Source organism: Micropterus dolomieu, linkage group LG23, assembly GCF_021292245.1.
Source record: "Micropterus dolomieu isolate WLL.071019.BEF.003 ecotype Adirondacks linkage group LG23, ASM2129224v1, whole genome shotgun sequence".
Lineage (NCBI taxonomy): Eukaryota > Metazoa > Chordata > Actinopteri > Centrarchiformes > Centrarchidae > Micropterus > Micropterus dolomieu.
In genome coordinates, this window is record NC_060172.1 from 22,167,300 (window position 1) to 22,185,712 (window position 18,413).

The 18,413-nt window shown below is 40.0% G+C and overlaps 2 protein-coding genes across 3 annotated transcripts; one reads left to right on the top strand and one right to left on the bottom strand.

The window, feature by feature from the left end:
- The first annotated feature begins 1,184 nt into the window (after nt 1-1,184).
- Nucleotides 1,185-12,377, top strand: LOC123963703 (V-set and immunoglobulin domain-containing protein 10-like 2). The gene is made up of 12 exons (XM_046040719.1): nt 1,185-1,254; nt 2,008-2,394; nt 3,195-3,470; nt 4,570-4,845; nt 6,307-6,594; nt 6,675-6,932; nt 7,013-7,303; nt 8,176-8,517; nt 9,571-9,693; nt 9,790-9,814; nt 9,940-10,040; nt 12,119-12,377. Exons 1-12 carry the CDS (start codon nt 1,185-1,187, stop codon nt 12,262-12,264), a joined length of 2,583 nt encoding a protein of 860 aa, XP_045896675.1. The 3' UTR covers nt 12,265-12,377.
- Nucleotides 12,378-12,661: 284 nt separating this feature from the next.
- Nucleotides 12,662-18,339, bottom strand: chek1 (checkpoint kinase 1). Of its 2 annotated transcripts, XM_046040096.1 has the most exons (15): nt 18,179-18,306; nt 18,036-18,054; nt 17,852-17,917; nt 17,131-17,245; nt 16,642-16,750; nt 16,195-16,259; nt 16,045-16,114; nt 15,763-15,951; nt 14,730-14,834; nt 14,540-14,623; nt 14,375-14,450; nt 14,124-14,292; nt 13,803-13,934; nt 13,554-13,655; nt 12,662-13,132 (listed from the first exon to the last, which is right to left on the bottom strand). In XM_046040096.1, the coding sequence occupies exons 3-15, from the start codon at nt 17,914-17,916 to the stop codon at nt 13,049-13,051; spliced, it is 1,365 nt and encodes a 454-aa protein (XP_045896052.1). In that variant the 5' UTR covers nt 17,917; nt 18,036-18,054; nt 18,179-18,306; the 3' UTR covers nt 12,662-13,048. The 2 variants fall into 2 exon arrangements, with proteins under 2 accessions (XP_045896052.1, XP_045896051.1); XM_046040095.1 differs by lacking the exon at nt 18,036-18,054 and having other exon boundaries at nt 18,179-18,339.
- Nucleotides 18,340-18,413: the final 74 nt, after the last annotated feature.

The window sequence follows — 18,413 nt, forward strand, 5'->3', positions numbered from 1 at the left end:
TATGGTTATGACTGAAGAACTAAACCCTTCTCGCATCGTGGCTTCCTCAGAGTCTGATGCATTTCAGTCCTAGTCTCTGCCAAGTGAGGAAAACCGATCTCTGTCCTGCAATCATTCATGACACACTTCTCATATTACAGGCTTCCACTTAACAGTTGCGCTCTCTCTCTCTCTCTTTATTAACACATAAACTCAAATTAAGAGTCTTTAAAAACACTGGAGAAAAAACCCCACAATTGTTCCAGGGATGAGATTGTGTGTATGTGCAGGATCAGCAACTCATTAACTGAACACTCCGGCTTTACATCTTTGGTCACAGCATGTTGTTAGGGACAACACAGACCATGTCTGCAAAATGCCCGATTTCTGGTTCTCATGTGACCTCTGAATTTAAAATATCAAGCCTTGAATTTCACAACTCACCCAAGATGACTACTAAGGGTCTGATCATACTATAACTGTATAAATGATTGTTTTAGCTCAGTTCATCGTCTCCTAAATTGATTTGAAACTTGTCCACAAGATCATTTTGTCCTTAAGCTTGTACTGTAACAAACAAAGGCCAATGAAAATCTAAGAAGATATGAAGCCTTTTAAATCAGTTTTCCATTCCTCATTTTTGTGCGCATCCACTGTAATGCTGGCTGAACACCACAACACCACAGTTTGAACCCCATGAATATGAAAACATTTTCTATCCACATTATTTTCAGTGTTGAATGCTAAATTTAAGTGCAGATTTACATGAAAGGCCTGTGTGGAGGAATGTTTAGATAGATGTCAGCTATTAATTAATGTGCAGGTGTGTGTCTGTGTGTGTGTGTGTGTAAGGCTACCTGTCCACCCATGCGTCTGTCTTGTATAATAGATTAGCTCAGTATCGCCGTGTTATTCTAACCCTGCAGGAGAAAGAAAGATGGAGAGAGGAATAGAGAGAAAGGAAAAACATATGAATAATTGAGCCCAAATCAGTTTAGTGGCCCTCAGTCCCTTCCTACTCTCAGTGTAATGAAGTCAGTGCCCGCAACTGGATTCTCCAAGAAACTTCTGGATCGGAGAGAAGAAAAGACGCAACCTTGGGCATCTGAGGGAAACCAATACATTCTTCCAAAAGCTTTAGTTTTTGATTATCTCTATGACATTTTTTGGAGTAAAGAGCTAGTTGGACTCATCATCATGATACCATGGTGGCCCAATTACTAGGGCTGGCCTTTCTATTTCTACCTACCAACCTGGTCACCTTTACTACATATGGTAAGGGTTTTCCAATGTCTTTTGATTCATTTACACTTATCTGAGTTGCAGTTAAAAATTGGCTTTTATATAACATGATTTCAATAGTTGATGAACATATTAAGACAAACTAATAGAACTGCTGATATGGGGCTGGGTGAAAATGATTTATCATCGACTTTTAGTGGAATCTGTTGTAATTTTCTTTTACAAATTTCAGATTTGAACTATTGCAGAAACTTGACAATGGACGCTGATATCAATATTTAATACTGAAGTTAAAAATACATAAAAATACATATATAAATATATATCTGAGATGAGCAAGTATATGGATATATATATTGTCCTGACCAATTTATAGTTTGATTTTGTTTAATAATGTGTAACATTGGAAAACAGTTAATCGCACTGAAAGTCAATTTGATTATGTGATATGCGATATTTGCACACCTTCTGCCACACTAGGATACAGTATCTCACTTAAAAATATTTATACCAATATTGCGATATTTATTTGAATCGTATCGCCTAAAAGGTCTAACTAAAAGGTCTGTGAGAAGAAAAAAAAGAACAGCTAAGGAAGCAAAAGATGGTTGATAAATTGAATATTCCAGGAAATATAATTTGACTAATCCAGTTATCTGTTTTGGAATCCCTTGTTAAACTATTACACAGTGTCTGAAACTTATAGTGTAATCAATCCCGTAACTGAACACTAGCAGGGCACACGACACCACCATCTCCTTTTCCTTCGCACACATAATTTTCCCTGCATGTCTGTGTATCCTCTCCCTCCTCCAGCGGTGCAGATCGATAACAACAAAGGGGAGGTGGTGTACCAGGACACCAGTGTGTATGGGGTGGTGGGAAAAGCGGTAATCCTTGAGTGCGGTACCACCTTACCTGACATGTACATATGGAGCTTCACCAAGCCCGGTACTGAAGCTATAAAAGCTGTGGTGTATGATTTGGGGTACGGGCCGAAGCTCCAGAAGCTGGCCGAGACACTCGGACAGCTGACAGTCATCTCAAACAGTGCAGCTGTGAGCATTGAGAAACTGCCTCTGGCTGCTCATGGCCTCTTCACCTGCCAGGCCTTCTATGACATAGAAGTGGAGCCCAAAGTCTACTACTACTACGTGCACCTCACTGTCCGAGGTAAGAATCCCTACACTGTGGAACACTTTGTCTGAAACCACCCTGTTATTCCATCTTTGATAAACAAAATCTGCATGTTTCCAAACACTACTTAAACACACCTGGACGCTAGAGCTCAACTAAGGCCAACACCCATCCATATTCAAAAACCTGAGAACAATATATCAATCAATATTATTTTTTCCTACTTAAATGCATGACATAAACAAACTTTTTTGATAAGGATCCAGGTGTGATGAAGAAGTTCCCTGATACTCACAATGACAAAGAGACTGGTACCCGCACACAGCGTGGAAACAAAACCAAATCTCACAAAACCATCTTTTATTTCTCCCTCTGTATTTCCCCTAGTGTCTATAATTTTTTCCTACCATATCATCTTTAAATTACTTAAATCAGAACAGCCAACTGACGTTTAACTCAAGTGCGTTACCGTCCAATGAAAACTTTTGGTCTCATGTACAACAGAAGAAGCAGAAGAAACAGTCTGACACACATCCGATGAGCAAAAATAAAATCATTCCATTGCAACACAGTCACCACCAAGTTGATTCAGATGCAATCAATGTTGATGGCTTTGGTATCTGGGCTAAATATATCACTTCCAAACAATGGGTTCAGGCCTTGGTGTAGCTCGGCTGTGACTCTGCTGAATGGTTTTCTTAATGGAATAGTTCAACACTTTAGAATAAACACTTAAAAGGTAAAATGGCATACATATATTTTCTGACCATATGTGTTCTTAACCTGCTTTAGAGACAGTAAACATACCTAAGCGTGTGACTTTGTCTTGAATACAGTTCCCGTCAGTAAACCTTACCTCTTGATCAGTGACGCATCACCAGTGGAAGGATCTACAATGTGGATGCGCTGCAATCTGGACAATGGGACTGGACCGATCCAGTATGTGTGGCAGCATGAAACACGCAGTGGCAACATCTCAACCTTTGCACAGGGCAACACCAGCGTTGTGAACATAACCGACATCAACCGTGACCACACAGGCTGGTACCGCTGTGTGGCCAGCAACGCCGTCAACAGCGAGACCTCCAATCGGTTATGGCTGGACATCATCTGTGAGTATTTTAGCGCTTGGGTTTTCTAACTTTTTGTACAAGGTTAACCTTTTTAAAGAGACTACATGTATTTATAACATTAATAGATTATTGTGCATATTTGTTTCCCTTTTCACAAGTTGTTCAAAGGTTTTTGTCAAATTTCAAAATATAAGCCCTCTAATGCTCATTAAAACCATGGCACCAGCAGGAATTGGAGATGAGGCAGGCATGAATTGTTATGCTTTGATGGCTTTTCCATCTAATGCGGAGCTTTCTTTTCTTTGGCATTTGATGTGTGAGTGGTAATCAATAAATTGCGAAGACATGCATCTTCAGCATTTGTCACACTCAGAGAAAATGTCACCATGTGACATGTCTTGAATGACGAGTTTAATAAATCATTACTCACACTGTTTCATGTTTTAGTCATAGGTCAGCTTTTGTGGACAACTCTATACTTCAAGTTTACATTTATTTAAATTCATTCACTTTTGTTCTCTTGGCATTTAAAACACAGTGTTATATTCTTTCTGCTTTGGCTCGTATTTTCAAAATCTGTGTACTGTATATGTAAGTACTTACACTCCAGGATATTTTAACAACCTGTTTAAAATTTACATATGGTGGATATTTTGTACAGTATATTTTAATCCGACTGTTTTGTAGATTTGGTTTGGGTTCACTTGTGCATTTGTCGAAAGGGTCACTGCAAATCAATACACACAACTTGTTTCCGCTGACCCTGAGGGGCCAAAAATATCAGTCATTGCAGGTTTAATGACCACAGAGGTATGGTGGTGGACCTTGTTATGGACACAGTGTATAACAGCACCATCCCATCAACATCAGTGAACACACACATGCACATGGACACAATTCACATTCAAATATCCAACAAAACATCACAAACACAGGTGCACATTCACTCAGGTTTGGAGGATTTAATAGATGGGAGGGGGTGCTAATGATATTGAGGACGTACTGACAATAAGAGTGTTGCAGTGTAGGATGTGTCTCACTACAAACGTCATTTCTAAACATGAGGTTACTCAGCTGTGTGTACGTAACATGTCTGCATCTTTCACATCTGGAGTGTGTTCATGTTCTTTCTCCTCAGTTGGCCCGGACATTCCTCAGATAGACGTGACTCCGTACAGTCTGACAGAGCGGGGATACTCGGCCCTGGAGAGAGAGACTGTTTCTTTAATGTGTCAGGCCCAGTCCAACCCGGTCAGTCAGTACGTCTGGTTCTACAATAACTCCCAGGTCTTCACCGGGCCGCAGTTCACCATCATCAAGATCCTCCGCATGCACACCGGCGACTACACTTGCTTGGCACAGAACACCTACCTCAACACCCGCTCCAAAAAAACCATCAGCCTGACTGTCTACTGTGAGTGTGATCTCTGACCTTGGACCATGCCACCAGTATGACATCATATTAGGGCGATTCTTGGTGAAACAATAATAACTACGGAGCCAGGTGAGGGGGGTAATATTTCAAGATTAAAGTCATACATTTATGAGAAAAAACATACAAATTTACAAGAAAAAAACTACAATATTCAAGATTATACATCATAAATTTGCAAGAAATATTATTTAATACTACTTTTTAGATGTGATTTTGACTGTAGTCTACTGAAAAGGTGGTATGCAGATGTTAATAACAACAGCCGTCACATCTAAGCTACTTTCACCGACCAGTATTTTGAGATATTTCCTTCTTTTGAAAGGCCAAAAGCATGAACAACTGCAGAAGAACTGCAGATATTAATAAATGACTAAGATGTGACACATGCTTTCAAATGGCTTTGTTAGAATCGCTCATATCTGCCTAACTGTCTGAAAGCATCACCTTTTATATTTGCACTGACTCTTGTCTTGTGTTATTAATGACTGAAGAAAAAACCTTTTCTCGTAAATTACCACTTCCCCAGCTCTGTAAAAAAAAAATCTACAATGGCCCTAATATGCTGTCGTACATCAGTCCTCCTGCTCCTCTCTAGTCAGTCCCAGCCTGTGTTCTTTTGTCTTTGTGCTGCAAATGGCAAAGACTGAGATTCAGACTTGACATTTATTGTACAAGACTAAGAGAACAAAAATCCAGGATCGTAATCACCTCCTTTCATCTTGAATCTCCTCCTTGAATACAACTCACTGATCATTTCACTTCCAACTGTTTTCAACCTCCTTCGATTCTTCTGCTTTAAACATTACTCCATTCAGTCCATCACCTCTCATATTTCAAGCTCTGTATACTCACTAAGACTTCAAAACAGACACAAAAGGTTGCAAATGCACATGCACTCACTTACACGCCAAGACACACACAAACAGCAGAGTGTGGAAGTGCTGCAGACCTATTCTCCTGTTCAGGCCATCTGGGAAGTTGATGGGACTCTCTGGCAGGTATCATGCTGTGATGTCACAGCCATGGCAAGTGTTGGTTGGCTAGAAGGCCGGTGCTTGTCATTCTGCTCTCCTGTTTGGTTTTGCTGAGTTTCTGCATTTCTGGTAGTCACTCAGATCATGTGTCTGATCTAAAAGGATACATCGCCCAAGAGAGATAGATAGCATTCCCTTTTTATGCACACCTTTCACATTAGAAAAGACAGGCTTTGTATTACTGACTACACATTCATCTGTGTAATCTAGCTCTATCACAAGAAAAGGTTTCAAGTGAAAAGACATCCAATGAAAAGCATATTTCTTCGATCCATTTTGTAAGATGATTCATACTTGTCATCCTGGAATACTGTAGCCCCACCGGGACTTTCTCTTGCCCTGATGACCTCATATAGCCCCCACTATGCACATCACTGCCTCGTTACGCTGTATCTTATCCCCACAGACCCGCCCGATGGCTCCCCCTCCTGTTCTGTGGAGCCTGCTCTGAATTACACCTCTCTGAGATTGCTCTGCTCCTGGTCCGGTGGATTCCCTTCACCCTCCCTTAAATGGACCGGAGACCTGAAAGGAGTGGGACAAGACGAGGCAGGCGCAGGGCAACAAACAAATCCACTGACTAACACTGCCATTGTGCTGCCATCTGAAGACGTGACTATCAACAACAGCTTGTTTACATGCACGGGCTCCCACGTGGCACTCAAACAATCGACAGAGTGCAGCACACGCACATGTAAGCAACAGAAAGAGAAAGTTTTGCTCACTGATTACAAAACTTCTCGCATCTCATTAAAACGTCTTCTCCTCCATCAGATATTCCCCTTGCAGAGCCAGTGTGTTTTGCCTATGTGACTAACAACAACCAGTATCTGATGCTGTCCTGCTCCTGGGATGGAGGGGCCCCGAAAGCCTTGGTGTGGTGGGAAGGCCCGGGAGGCCAAGGCAAAGGTGGGGAAGAAAACTCCAACATCCTGATCATTCGCTCTGGCACCGCCCCCAGCGGGAAACCCTACACCTGCTATGCTAAGCATCCACTTCTGGGCCAAACCAAGACCTGCAGGCTCACACTGGGTCAGTTTACATTGCCAGAAACACCTTACAACAAATAGCAGATATGGTTTGTTAATGAATTTATACCTTGTCACCTGTAGAGGCTCCTGTATTGCTGACACAGCGCAGAGTTGTGTCTGTATACGAGGGGAGTGATGTCCAGCTCACCTGCAACCTGAGAACCAACTACCTTCCTGTCAGTGAAATCAGCTGGTTTAATAATCGGGGAGTGGATGTCCAAGGCACCTCGAAGTACACACTGCTGCGAACATCTGCATGGGCCAATCTGACTGTGAGAGACACACGTGAGACTCAAGACAGCGGCGAGTACAGGTGCTCCACTTCCAACGCAGTGGGAGGAACTGAAATCAATGTCACTTTAGTGGTCAAGAGTAAGAGTTTTATTTTTCACCTGTATTTGTTGTCTTCCTGTCAGAGCTTTCACAGGGATACGTATCAGACTTTACCTGGCCAGTGAACAGAGTGAGGAAAATGTGGTCAGATACGGGACTTTTGGCAGACTTCCTCAGGTCTTGCCAGGCAACAAACAGAGACTCGAGGAAGTCATGGCACCCAAACAAGAAACAGTCCAACAAATAACCACTTGTAAAAAAAAATAAAACCAATTATCATTGTTACATTTTAGCACAAATTTAAATAAACAAGAAGTAATGTATTAATTGGTGAGCTTTAGATGTGCTAGTAGTAGAAGGAGTTTGTTACTTTTGGAAAGAGCCAGGCTTGCTGTTTCCCCCAGTTTCAAGTCTTTATGCTAAACTAAGCTAACTAGCCACTGGCTGTAACTTCATATTCACTGCACTGACATTGGGGTGGTATCAATCTTCTCAACTCTTAGGAAAAAAGTGAATAAGCATATTTCCCAGTAAGACTAAGAGTATACAGCTTCATTTGGGTTTTTAGCTGAATGCTAACATGCTCATGGTAAGGAGGTATAATGTTCACCATATAAAAATGCTACAAATACATAGCACTAAACAAATTGTACAACTGAAGCTGAAGGGAATGTCAAAAGTTTTGGATATATTTTGGATATTTGGTGACGAAACAAAATACTGGACAAATTACAGTATGACCTGATGGTGGTGCTAGACTGAAAGTGAGGGAGTCACCGGAGTAATTACAATCCATCAGGAGGGACATGAATGTCTGAACCACATTTTATGGCAATCCATCCACTAGTTGTTGAAATATTTCAGTCAGGTGAAGTGCATATCTGACTGTTTGTGTTTTGTCTTTTTTTCAGGGTACCCAATGCCACCCAATACAACCCTGGTCAAGACAAAGTACAACAGCCGACAGCGTAACGAGGTGGACCTGGAGTGGCAGGTACAGAACGAGACAGATGGAGGTTGGACAGGTTTCATCCTGGAGCACATATGGGTGTCAGAGCGACCAGGAAGGAGAGGCAGCAGCAATGATTCAAAGGTGACGATCAGCCCACCAGTCTGGTACAGTAACATCATCGAGGACCCAGACATCAGGAGTCATACAGTAGGGAGTCTGATACCGACTGCTACCTACCGGTTCCGCATCACACCTGTGAACCACCGCACCATCGGACACCCCTCTGCAGCAAAGACTCCAGGTATAGTAAGTGAACAGAATGAGGAAATGTGGTCAGATACAGGACTTTTGGCAGAGAACTGAGCAAAGACACAGGCTTGAGTCAGGGATGTCTTAACAAATAGATTGTTAAAAATGGGCAAAGGCAGGAGAAACTTGTGAAAAGATGTGACATGTGAGTTAGGTAATATTCAAACATTCAATGTCAGTGTCTTGCTGTGATTGCTGTTTTGATGACAGTCTAACTTATTTGTTTTTCTTTTTTTGTTATCCACTTAGGTGAAAGACTCACACAAACTAAAAACACATACAAACAGTTACACACACCTCACAGCTTCACAACTTCCACTCACTTCCTCTTTACCTCCTTCTCTGACCTGTTCCTTACTTACCCTCAAACTGGCCCTGTGTGCTACTTTTTGTAAATTATTTGTGTTAATTGATTGCTCTAACCAAGCCAGGTGATTGTTTTGGGTCTAGAAAGGCTTGTAGGTCAGGTGTCAGGGTAGGAAAGGCCAGTGGTTTTCAACCCCTGTACTGTCAATCAGTCAGTTCAGTCCACACCAGTTCAGCATACATGTGCATACAGCACAGCGGCCATAGTGGCCAGAAGTGACAATCATAAGGATAATGGTAAATGCTAAAAGAAAGTTTATCAGTACCACAAGCAAAGAAAAGCCACTAGTCAGCAACCTGACTCGGGAATGTCAGTTAAAAAGCAATATCTTCATAAAGTTTGCTAAATTAGCCACCATGGAGTGTACTAAACTGAGCAATGCTGTTTTATTGCTTATGAATTAAAGTTTTTAATTGTAAGAGGAAGAATGTGTTGTTTCCTCTTTCAAAGGTTACACAGTCTTGCTCAGACCTAATTATTTTGTCAACCAAACCTAAGAACAAACACATTTTCCCAAATTATTTTAGTAATTTACAGTGAAGCTAACATTTCGAACATGGGTTGAGAACCACTAAAGGAAGGTGAAAAAACAACATGAGACATTTATTAAGTGCAGCAACTGTCTGTGTTTGGTCAGAGGTGTACTATTTTGCAATGTGTAACTCTGATGTGTTGCAGCGGAACCACGCTACAATTTGTACCCTGCTGTGATTGGAGCAGTTATAGGCGGAATGCTCTTTGCAGCCATCCTCACAGCGCTGCTGTTTGTGTTCATAATTCGCAATCGCAACAACAATCCTCGTGAGTCCCACACACAAGCACCGACATCATAATGACTTGAGTAATAAAGCCACTGTCCCGATATGTTACATAAATGTTCTGTGTTTCTTCCTCCAGGACTACATGACATGTTGTTTGGTTTGTGAGTATCTGTATTACTGTCTATATACTATATACTATAAAAATGTGCAGTTTGTCATAATGTTGACAGCCAATGTGGTCTACAGACATGCTATTAAAACGGTTTCTTCTTTTGGTACAATCCAGGCAGCACAGCCAGTCGAGGGAAAACATCAACATCCCAGAGGATGAAGTAGTAGGCGGCTCAGAGGGAGGAGTAGAGGAGATTGGTGGATTATCCAGTCCAGGCAAGATGAACACACATTAAACGCAGTTTCGTGAAAATCTAAAGATGAACTGTATGCTTCAGGGTTACCAAGCAGGAACCTCTGGGTCTTAAACCTGCATTCTTTCTAATAGCCAACAGTGGGCGACTACACCTGTTGCAAAAAAAAAACAGATTGTATAGAAGTCTATGAGAAAATTAACATGATTTATTACCTCAGTAAACACTTTCCTAATGAGGTTATGGTCTCAGTTGCTAGTTTCAACTCTTCTTCAACACAACATGGTGTTCACTTAGTAAATTACGCTCCAATAAAGAGTAAAATAGACAATAAAGCAGGGTACGCTTTAGGGAGTGGCTACACTGTGATTAACAAGTCACTACCATGGTGACCTGTCACGCGTAGCAATGCATATCAGCACCTCCAAATATGGTCACTTCTGGTTCCAAAAAAACAAGATGGCGATGGCCAAAATGCTAAACTCAAGGCTTCAAAGGTGTAATCCAAAAACCAATGGGTGTCACGGTGGCTATATCCACTTCTTTTACACAGTCTGTGGGTTACGACACTTATTTGGACGTCAATATTTAAGAAATGTCACTTTGGTTAAATTGTCTTGTTGTCTTCACTCATTGTCAATCTTAGCAGCTATTTTGTTAGTCTTAATCTCTGAATGAAAATTCTTATTTGTTTCAATGACATTTTTATCTTTAATGGTTTTAGACCAGTTTTAGTCAACGAAAAGTCATTACATTTTAGTTCAAATGTTTTTTCTCTTTAAACTAATTTAATTAGGCCAATACAGGTATTGTAAATTGGAAACTAGGGTCTTATGCTCTCAGCAATGTTCTTTTTTCCCTAGGTCAATGCCATGTTCAATATGTTTCCTTGGGTCAATATGTTGAAATCAGCCACCTATAGCTTATAGCCTACTGACGTTATACTCCTTTAAATCTACATCCTCAGATTTGTGGGCATGACAGGTTTCTTGTCTTTAGACATCGATATCTCTACAGAGACTGAACAGATTTTTACCATTCAATCAAAATTTAAAATGTCCATCTCCCTTCGTTGTTTCTCCAGTTCAATTTCAATTGCAAATATAGCCCTTACTTCAAGCCCTTTGACAATACGACCCTGGGAATACAGGGATAAGCCATGCATGTTCAGGGCACGCAATCAAGCATTTTCTGGTAAGGACAAGTAAGTAAAAACAGATTGAGCATAATTACAAGTTGCTTGTCCAAATATATAAATAAATAAGCTTGCACTCTATAAACGTTATAGCAGCAACACGTGATGTGCATTTAGACACAATGCAGAACAGGTCTGAAAAGACAACATTTGTACCTATGTTTCACTCAAACGATAGCACAATACATTATAAAGCATTTTACCAAAAACTTCACTTGTCCCAGACAAGTTATAAAGTTAATTGTCAAGCCCTGCATGTTTCACTCACAAGTTATGAAGCAAGCAAACACATTATGCAGCCAATGTTAGCTTGGAAGCCATGGTCATCTGTTCATTTGATTCAGCAAAACAAAAACTATTACAGTAAGAGAAAAAGCTTTTTTTTTAACAGACAAAAGGCAGTTGGCAAGTTAACATAGACGACTTCCCAGTAATATTGACTTAATGTTATCAAAAGTATGTGCTAAGTTACCATTAAGACTTACAGTTAGCTCATTTAACTTGGCATAAATAGCAGGGTGGTAAGCCTTCAAGTGTCTCCTCAGGTTGATTGTATTCTTCCTATCTATTTAAGCTACATGGCATCTATCTCCCATTACTAGTGTATTGTGTGTTTCCATAGCTCTATTCTTTTTTTCCGTCCAAGCCCTTTTTGCGTTGCAGCAGTTACTTAACCCTTTTTTCTTCTTTTTAATAGCAAACAATATTAACAATACATTTAAAATAACACTGACATGTTTACTGAATGCATTAATGACTAAATGTGAATTTAAAAAATTGCATCTGGCTTTTTTGCAAGCTAGTGATGTATTTAAGTGTTGAAAGGCCCTGCACTCCAAACGTGATGTTTTCAAACTTTATCATTGGTCTACCTGATGCTGACCCTTGACGTTGGTCTTTTCCAGGTCCGACCATGGCTATACCCCGGGCATCTTCACCCCTCACCACCTCACCTGGGAGTGCCATTCCCACTACCAGCCAAGCCCCTCCCCCTGGAGATGACAATGAACCCGTCAGCGTCACAATCACCGTCAACGTTACAGACCCATAGTCATCAGACTCATTCAGTTATAATGTAACCTGGAATTGTTGTTTTTGTAGACAGTAGATAGTTTGCACAAGCATTACAGTGACTTTGATCTCAATTCAACTACAATAGTCATTACAAACTCTCCTCATACAGTATATCTTTCGCTAAAAAAAAACATTGTCATACTGTAATTTGAAGCATAAAAATAAGTGATTCATTGATTTCTACATTAAATTATATGTATGTATACTCCTTTGTGGGGGGTTTTAAACAAAGAAAACTGTTTTAGCAGGCTACCTACCTACTGTTTCCTTATCTAACAATTTCACACACAGAGGATAACATTATCCTTTTCTGAGTCAGAGGTCATGTTGATTATATGAATCATGTCTCGCAGAACATTTGACTTACAACGTTGGTCTTTTAATAATTTATTCAAGACTTTGGACTATATCATGTCAGACATCAAAACAAGTCAACATCAGTCTTTTTAAAATGCAGAACATAGACAGACACACACACACACACACACACACACACACACACACATCTATCCCTTTGTGTATCTACCTTCAACAATAATTACATTCTAACATTAATCTAAACCTAATAACAAACCCCCTTAAAAAAGTATCTACCCTCCTGAAATCTAACATTTAACTGCTTCTCACAGGGATAGGAGCAAACAAGAAAACAAAAAGACACAGAAGAGCAGATACATTACAATACATCAGCGGAACAGCTAAATATATACAGGTTATTTCTCCAATGTCCATAGTACTGTGCATTTATTTGCAGAGGCAGCTCATGTGATCTTCTGAGTGCTGATGATTTCACCGAGTTTCTGTTTTATTTTCACAAAGAGACGCTTGAACTCCAGACCGTCACCCTGGTAACACAGAGATACACGTCAACATCTTGATGAAGGAAACTTGCACTGAGATAAATGCACTCTTAGGCAGACCCATTAGGTGATCTCTTAATCCTTTTATTAAGTTTAATTAATACTGCTAAAGAACACTTAATAATGTGATGATTCTCAGGCAAGTTCTGGATTTATAAGGAGCATCTTTTTTCTATGATTTATAAGCAGATTTGTGGACATTTATTTACAAAGGAAATCTGTGGTGTTTGACACAAATTGCAGCAAATGGCCCTAAGGGGTTTTAAAATACCTTGATTGCCTCCATGAGCTGTGTGTCACAACCAAAGTTTGAAAACCCCTCTTTAAAGATAAATACGGCTGAAAGATTTAACACATGTTCTAACTAGATTTGTCCTAGGGTTATACCACAGTTGACTATACCCACCTTAGACAGTCTGAAATCCAGCAGCACTATCTGATTCAGCTCTAGCAAATGGACTTTGAAGATGAGTTTGTTGTTGCGTTTGTCCAGTGTGCTCACTGTCACCTAAAGGGCAGAGAGGTTAATTATACTAAACTGTATTATGGTCTATAGAAGCTGAAAAAGGTTCAGGATGTTAACCTGGTCAGGTGTCAAAGAATGTATTTCACCTCTTTATAATTTTGAACCCTGTATACTTGAGTACAGATGTACCTGTTTGGTGCAGCTGAGTTTGAAGCCAAGTGCCAGGCCGTCACAGGCATCTTTCAGGGCCGATAAGGAGGCGTCAGCATTCACAGTGGTGAAGAAACGCGTCATTCTCCGCACTAATCTTTGCCACGGTGACTACGCACAGAAAGTAAGCAGAAGTTAAAGACAGCATTAACGCATCAATGCAGCATTTCAACGTAGGATTTCAACGTAAAACTGCTTTTGTATAGGAAAACAGGACCCTGAGCCTGTGTTGCGGGAAATTTGTCAGATATCTTCTATAAAGAAATTACAAACTGATGAAGCACTGAATATGTGAATTACCTGACTGGCCCCTGGTGTGCCCAGAAGCTGACTACCCAGCAACATGTGCTCTGGCTTGGTCGGCTGAGAGAAGCTGACCTGACCTTCGGTTTGGCTGATTAACAACATGGCTTCCCAGCCACCTGCTGCAAAATCAGGCTGAGAGCTGGAAAACAGCATCCTGTCATCACTGGAGGAGGGAGGAATGTTTTAAGATTATAGGCACAAAAAGAAATACACCATTGAGTTAGAATAAGAAAGAGAGCTCTGACCTGTTGGCCCGTGATACAAGTCCCGCATCTGATCGAAGTTTTTTTCCTCCTGAGCACAGAGGCGGCTGCTTTACACCTGCAGGAAGACACAGACAGACATCCGTCCAGTGAACAATAAACTTTGAGTTGAACTGATTTTATTACTAAACTAATATTAATACTTGCCTTGAGTAAACCAGCGGTCTTTCTTTATGTCTGCGATGGTGATCCGTGCATCTGGACTGGCCAGCAGTAATTTGGACAGCAAACCTGAAGAGAGAGGTTGAATGTGAATTAAATAAATCTCCACGACTATTTGGAACTAAGTATTTAAACTTATATACTTGAAAAACATATACACTTATTTGGGACTTACTGAGAGGCATTGGTTGTATTTTCTTCCAAGGAGGTAGATACGTTTTCTTTTGAAGCCAATCTGAATACTCTTGACAGCTCTCAGTGGGCTGGTCCCATGGCAACTCTAAAAAAGAAGCAACACAAAGACGGACACAAAATGTTTTCCCACATCTACTGCATACAGACAATGCTGCTGCAAAACCTGAAGGCGTAAAGAGAAGAAATAGCCCAGGCCAGTTGCCTTCTATACATCTATTTATGTAGAAAGCTCAGCTAATGTATGAATTCGTGGAAATGGTCAGTGTTGTTGAGGTCACCGCAACTGTTGTAATAATTCAGCCCTTTATACAATGAACATCCAATTACAATACAATTCTAAAAATACATATTAAAAAAAAATACATAAATATTTTATAGTGTCATATTTCCTTATTATATATATATATATATATATATATATATATATATATATTTTAAGGAGATGATTTGGAACCAGCCTGAGTGTTTTTCTGTACCTTAACTATATCATTTATAATGAAAAAGAGACCCTGGATCTTGATCAAATCAGCTCTGTAGTAAGATCTTGTGAAACAGTCACTGCCGCCACTCAAAACATCTAATGATTGTCACAAAATCGTTTGATATGCTTATACCCAGGTTGTCTTTGGGATGGTTTATGGAAATCAGTAGCTCAGGGGTTTGTCATAATGTTGTGCCTTAGTTACCTGTGGGCTACAACTTCAGTCCTGTTTTTTTTTTTTATATATAATATATATTTGTTGAAATGTTGTCAAATATGCACCACTAAAGTACACCAAATTAGCTATTTGTAGTTTCTTTTTGCAGTGTACCCATGGATGTACTGACAACTATCGCTGGATTACTTTGATACTGAGGAAAACTTAATGCAATGATTCTCAGGAGAGTTCTGGAGTTTATTTCCCATGATTTCTATAAGGATTTTGTGCATGTTAATTGACATCGGAGATGAGAAAAGTGGATATAATATGATATCACCCCCTGTAGCCTAAACCCAGACTTTGTGAGCTTACCTCCAGCCAGCATGGCAGTGAGGACTATCCCACAAGCCCAGATATCTGCAGGTTGAGCTTTGAACTCTTTCTGGCTGAGAAGCTCCGGAGCCACGTATGGAAGCGTCCCACAGAGTCGACTCAGAAGACGCTCTCGTCCTTTGAAACGAAACATGGTGGCCAGACCAAAATCTGTCAGCTTCAGGTTATCTGAAAGGTAAAAGAAATCAGCAGATGATGCTTATAATATTTGCAAACCAAAGTTATTTCTTCAACACCTGCATGCACATTGTATTTCCTCACCTTTGTCATCCAGCAAAATGTTCTCTGGCTTTATGTCTCTGTGGGTGATGCCAGTAACGTGGAGGTATTCCTGCAGAAGTGCAACTGAGAATTTAAGAACAGCAGAAAGGTGTGATGGGCCAAATCAACACACAGATTTACTTCACTCACCACAGCCGCTATTAGCTGCTGGAAAAATCTATGAGCATCTTTCTCCGCCATCCCCACATCAGGCTCTGAAATAAAAGAACCTTTTAATAATCTGCACGATCCATTTTAATTTGAAGAGCAAAACACAAGAGGGCACACTACTAAGTAGCTGAAGACTGAATTGTTGGGTTAAAAATAAAAATTGTTGCTGTATCACAAACCTTTTCTTAAAAGCAAGTCTACACCCTTAAGAAAGCAAAGACCCTTTATTTAATTATTTGTGCACATTTTCTTATCCCATACTTTATAATGAATATAAATATAAACTGGGTAGAAACATTGCTATTCTTGCATTGCTCACTATGCTGTAAAACCCACTAAAGAAAATGTGTGGTATTGCTGGAGTGTTTAAATTTTATTTCATTGTCTAAAACATTGAATCCATATATTGATGATCGTCTGCCTCACCTATTCGGTCGAAAAGCTCTCCTCCGGTGCAGTACTCCAAGAAGAGGTACATAGTCTGACCTTCCTTCCGATGGCCAAAAAAACGTACGATGTTGGGGTGGTTGAGCGTCTACCAAACAGTAGCAAATGTCATGTAAATTCAATTTTAACATTTCTGGTAAAATAATTAATTTTAAACCACTAATCAGAACTGTGGTTCCAGCCCACGTTAATGAATTTCCAACAGTTGCAGCAGCTGAACAATGTGTACATGTAACATGTAAATACATGAATCATATTTTACTTATACTTGCATTGAGGGATTGTTATGTACGTTAAAACTAAAAAAGTATTACAAAGTCATATTTAAGGCAACAAATTGACAACTTTACTACAACTCAACATTAAAATATTTTGTTTCTGCTACTGTGCCATTAAACCCAGCGTTCATACCTCCTTCATTATCCTTTCACACTTTAGGTCACACTCAAGACACTGAAGGTGACCTACCTTATGGACGCAGACCTCCTTTTTGACATTTTCAGCACACTCTTTAGCCTGAGAGGTATCGATCACCTTCACTGCCACAGCCTCCTCTGTCTGTCTGTTCACCAGCAGCCTCACTCTGCAACCATGAACACAAAGAGCAAAGATGGATTAGAGCACAAAAGACAAGAGAGAGGTGAAGGAAAGTGAAAGGACAAATCGAGGCTGTGAGGAAGATGGTCTTTCAAACATGGGAAAAACATTTGTTGCTTATTGGACTTAAGTGCCAGTACAGTACTTTGCCCGAGAAAAAGTCACCAAAGTGTATCGGTGGTCCATTTCAAGCTCTGTTAAAATAGTATTCCTGTGTTAACTGGGTAAGTAAGTACATATTTACAAAATCAACAGTACAAAATGTACAAAAACAACAGTGTCAGCAGTCCGCAACTGCTGTTAACTCTTCCAGTAAAATTTAATGCGAAGCATCACAAGAGCACTGATCAAATAAATAAATAGTGTCAGTTGTGTTAGAAAAACTGTAGGTGAATAGTTTCTCCTTTTGTTTGATTTTGCCCTTGATGTAGTCAAACAGAAATATTGCTTTGCTGGTTTTCAGTTCAGATTTCAGGTGCAGAAATATGTGCGCGTGCGTGTCTGTGTGAAAGCAGCTGGAGATGCATTGCTTTGAAATATGGCAAATTAATAAAAATTATTAATGATGATGATGATGAAGGTGGATTCATACTCTCCATAGGCTCCTTCTCCCAGTGTCTGAACAAGGTCCCAGTCTTGCACAAAAGGCACAGCCATGCTATAAACAGAAACACACATTCCTTTACAGGCTGTCATAGAAAACACACACTCACATTTTCCAGGCTAAAATTTACCATATAATTTTTTTTACTTCAGACACATACGGTCACTCCTACCTTGTTCTGTAACGTTTGTCTTGGAAGATGAAACGGCGCTGTTAAATGTCATTAACTTTACATGCCGAACTAAGCTAAACGAAACACAATAAACAAGTTGAAACGCAAGATGTCCCTGACTCGTACTGAAATAATGATCTTACCCGCACAGCCGCCCGCCGCCAGCAGCGTTTTCCAAATGTCTTCACAAAGATTGGACTTTTGTGTCTCAGAGAGTTACTGGAGTGAATGTGACACAAATTTGGCGCGTTGTTTGTTTTCCTGTCGATAACTTCCGTTACGGTCGTCATTTCCGCTTCTTCTTCTTCGTGTGCGTTTTCCTCATGGACCTTCATGATTATCGCCTTTCCACTATAATTTAATAAATAAAAATAATTA

What these genes read in the sequence shown, in the direction of transcription:
- LOC123963703 (XM_046040719.1), top strand. Translation starts at nt 1,185, where the DNA reads ATGGTGGCCCAATTACTAGGGCTGGCCTTTCTATTTCTACCTACCAAC. An exon ending in CTCTGCAGCAAAGACTCCAG is followed by an intron (nt 8,518 to 9,570) that starts GTATAGTAAGTG and finishes GATGTGTTGCAG; the next exon opens with CGGAACCACGCTACAATTTG. An exon ending in TGGTGGATTATCCAGTCCAG is followed by an intron (nt 10,041 to 12,118) that starts GCAAGATGAACA and finishes GGTCTTTTCCAG; the next exon opens with GTCCGACCATGGCTATACCC.
- chek1 (XM_046040095.1), bottom strand. Translation starts at nt 17,916, where the DNA reads ATGGCTGTGCCTTTTGTGCAAGACTGGGACCTTGTTCAGACACTGGGA. An exon ending in AATACAACCAATGCCTCTCA is followed by an intron (nt 14,624 to 14,729) that starts GTAAGTCCCAAA and finishes CTCTCTCTTCAG; the next exon opens with GTTTGCTGTCCAAATTACTG. An exon ending in CTTGTATCACGGGCCAACAG is followed by an intron (nt 14,293 to 14,374) that starts GTCAGAGCTCTC and finishes TCCCTCCTCCAG; the next exon opens with TGATGACAGGATGCTGTTTT.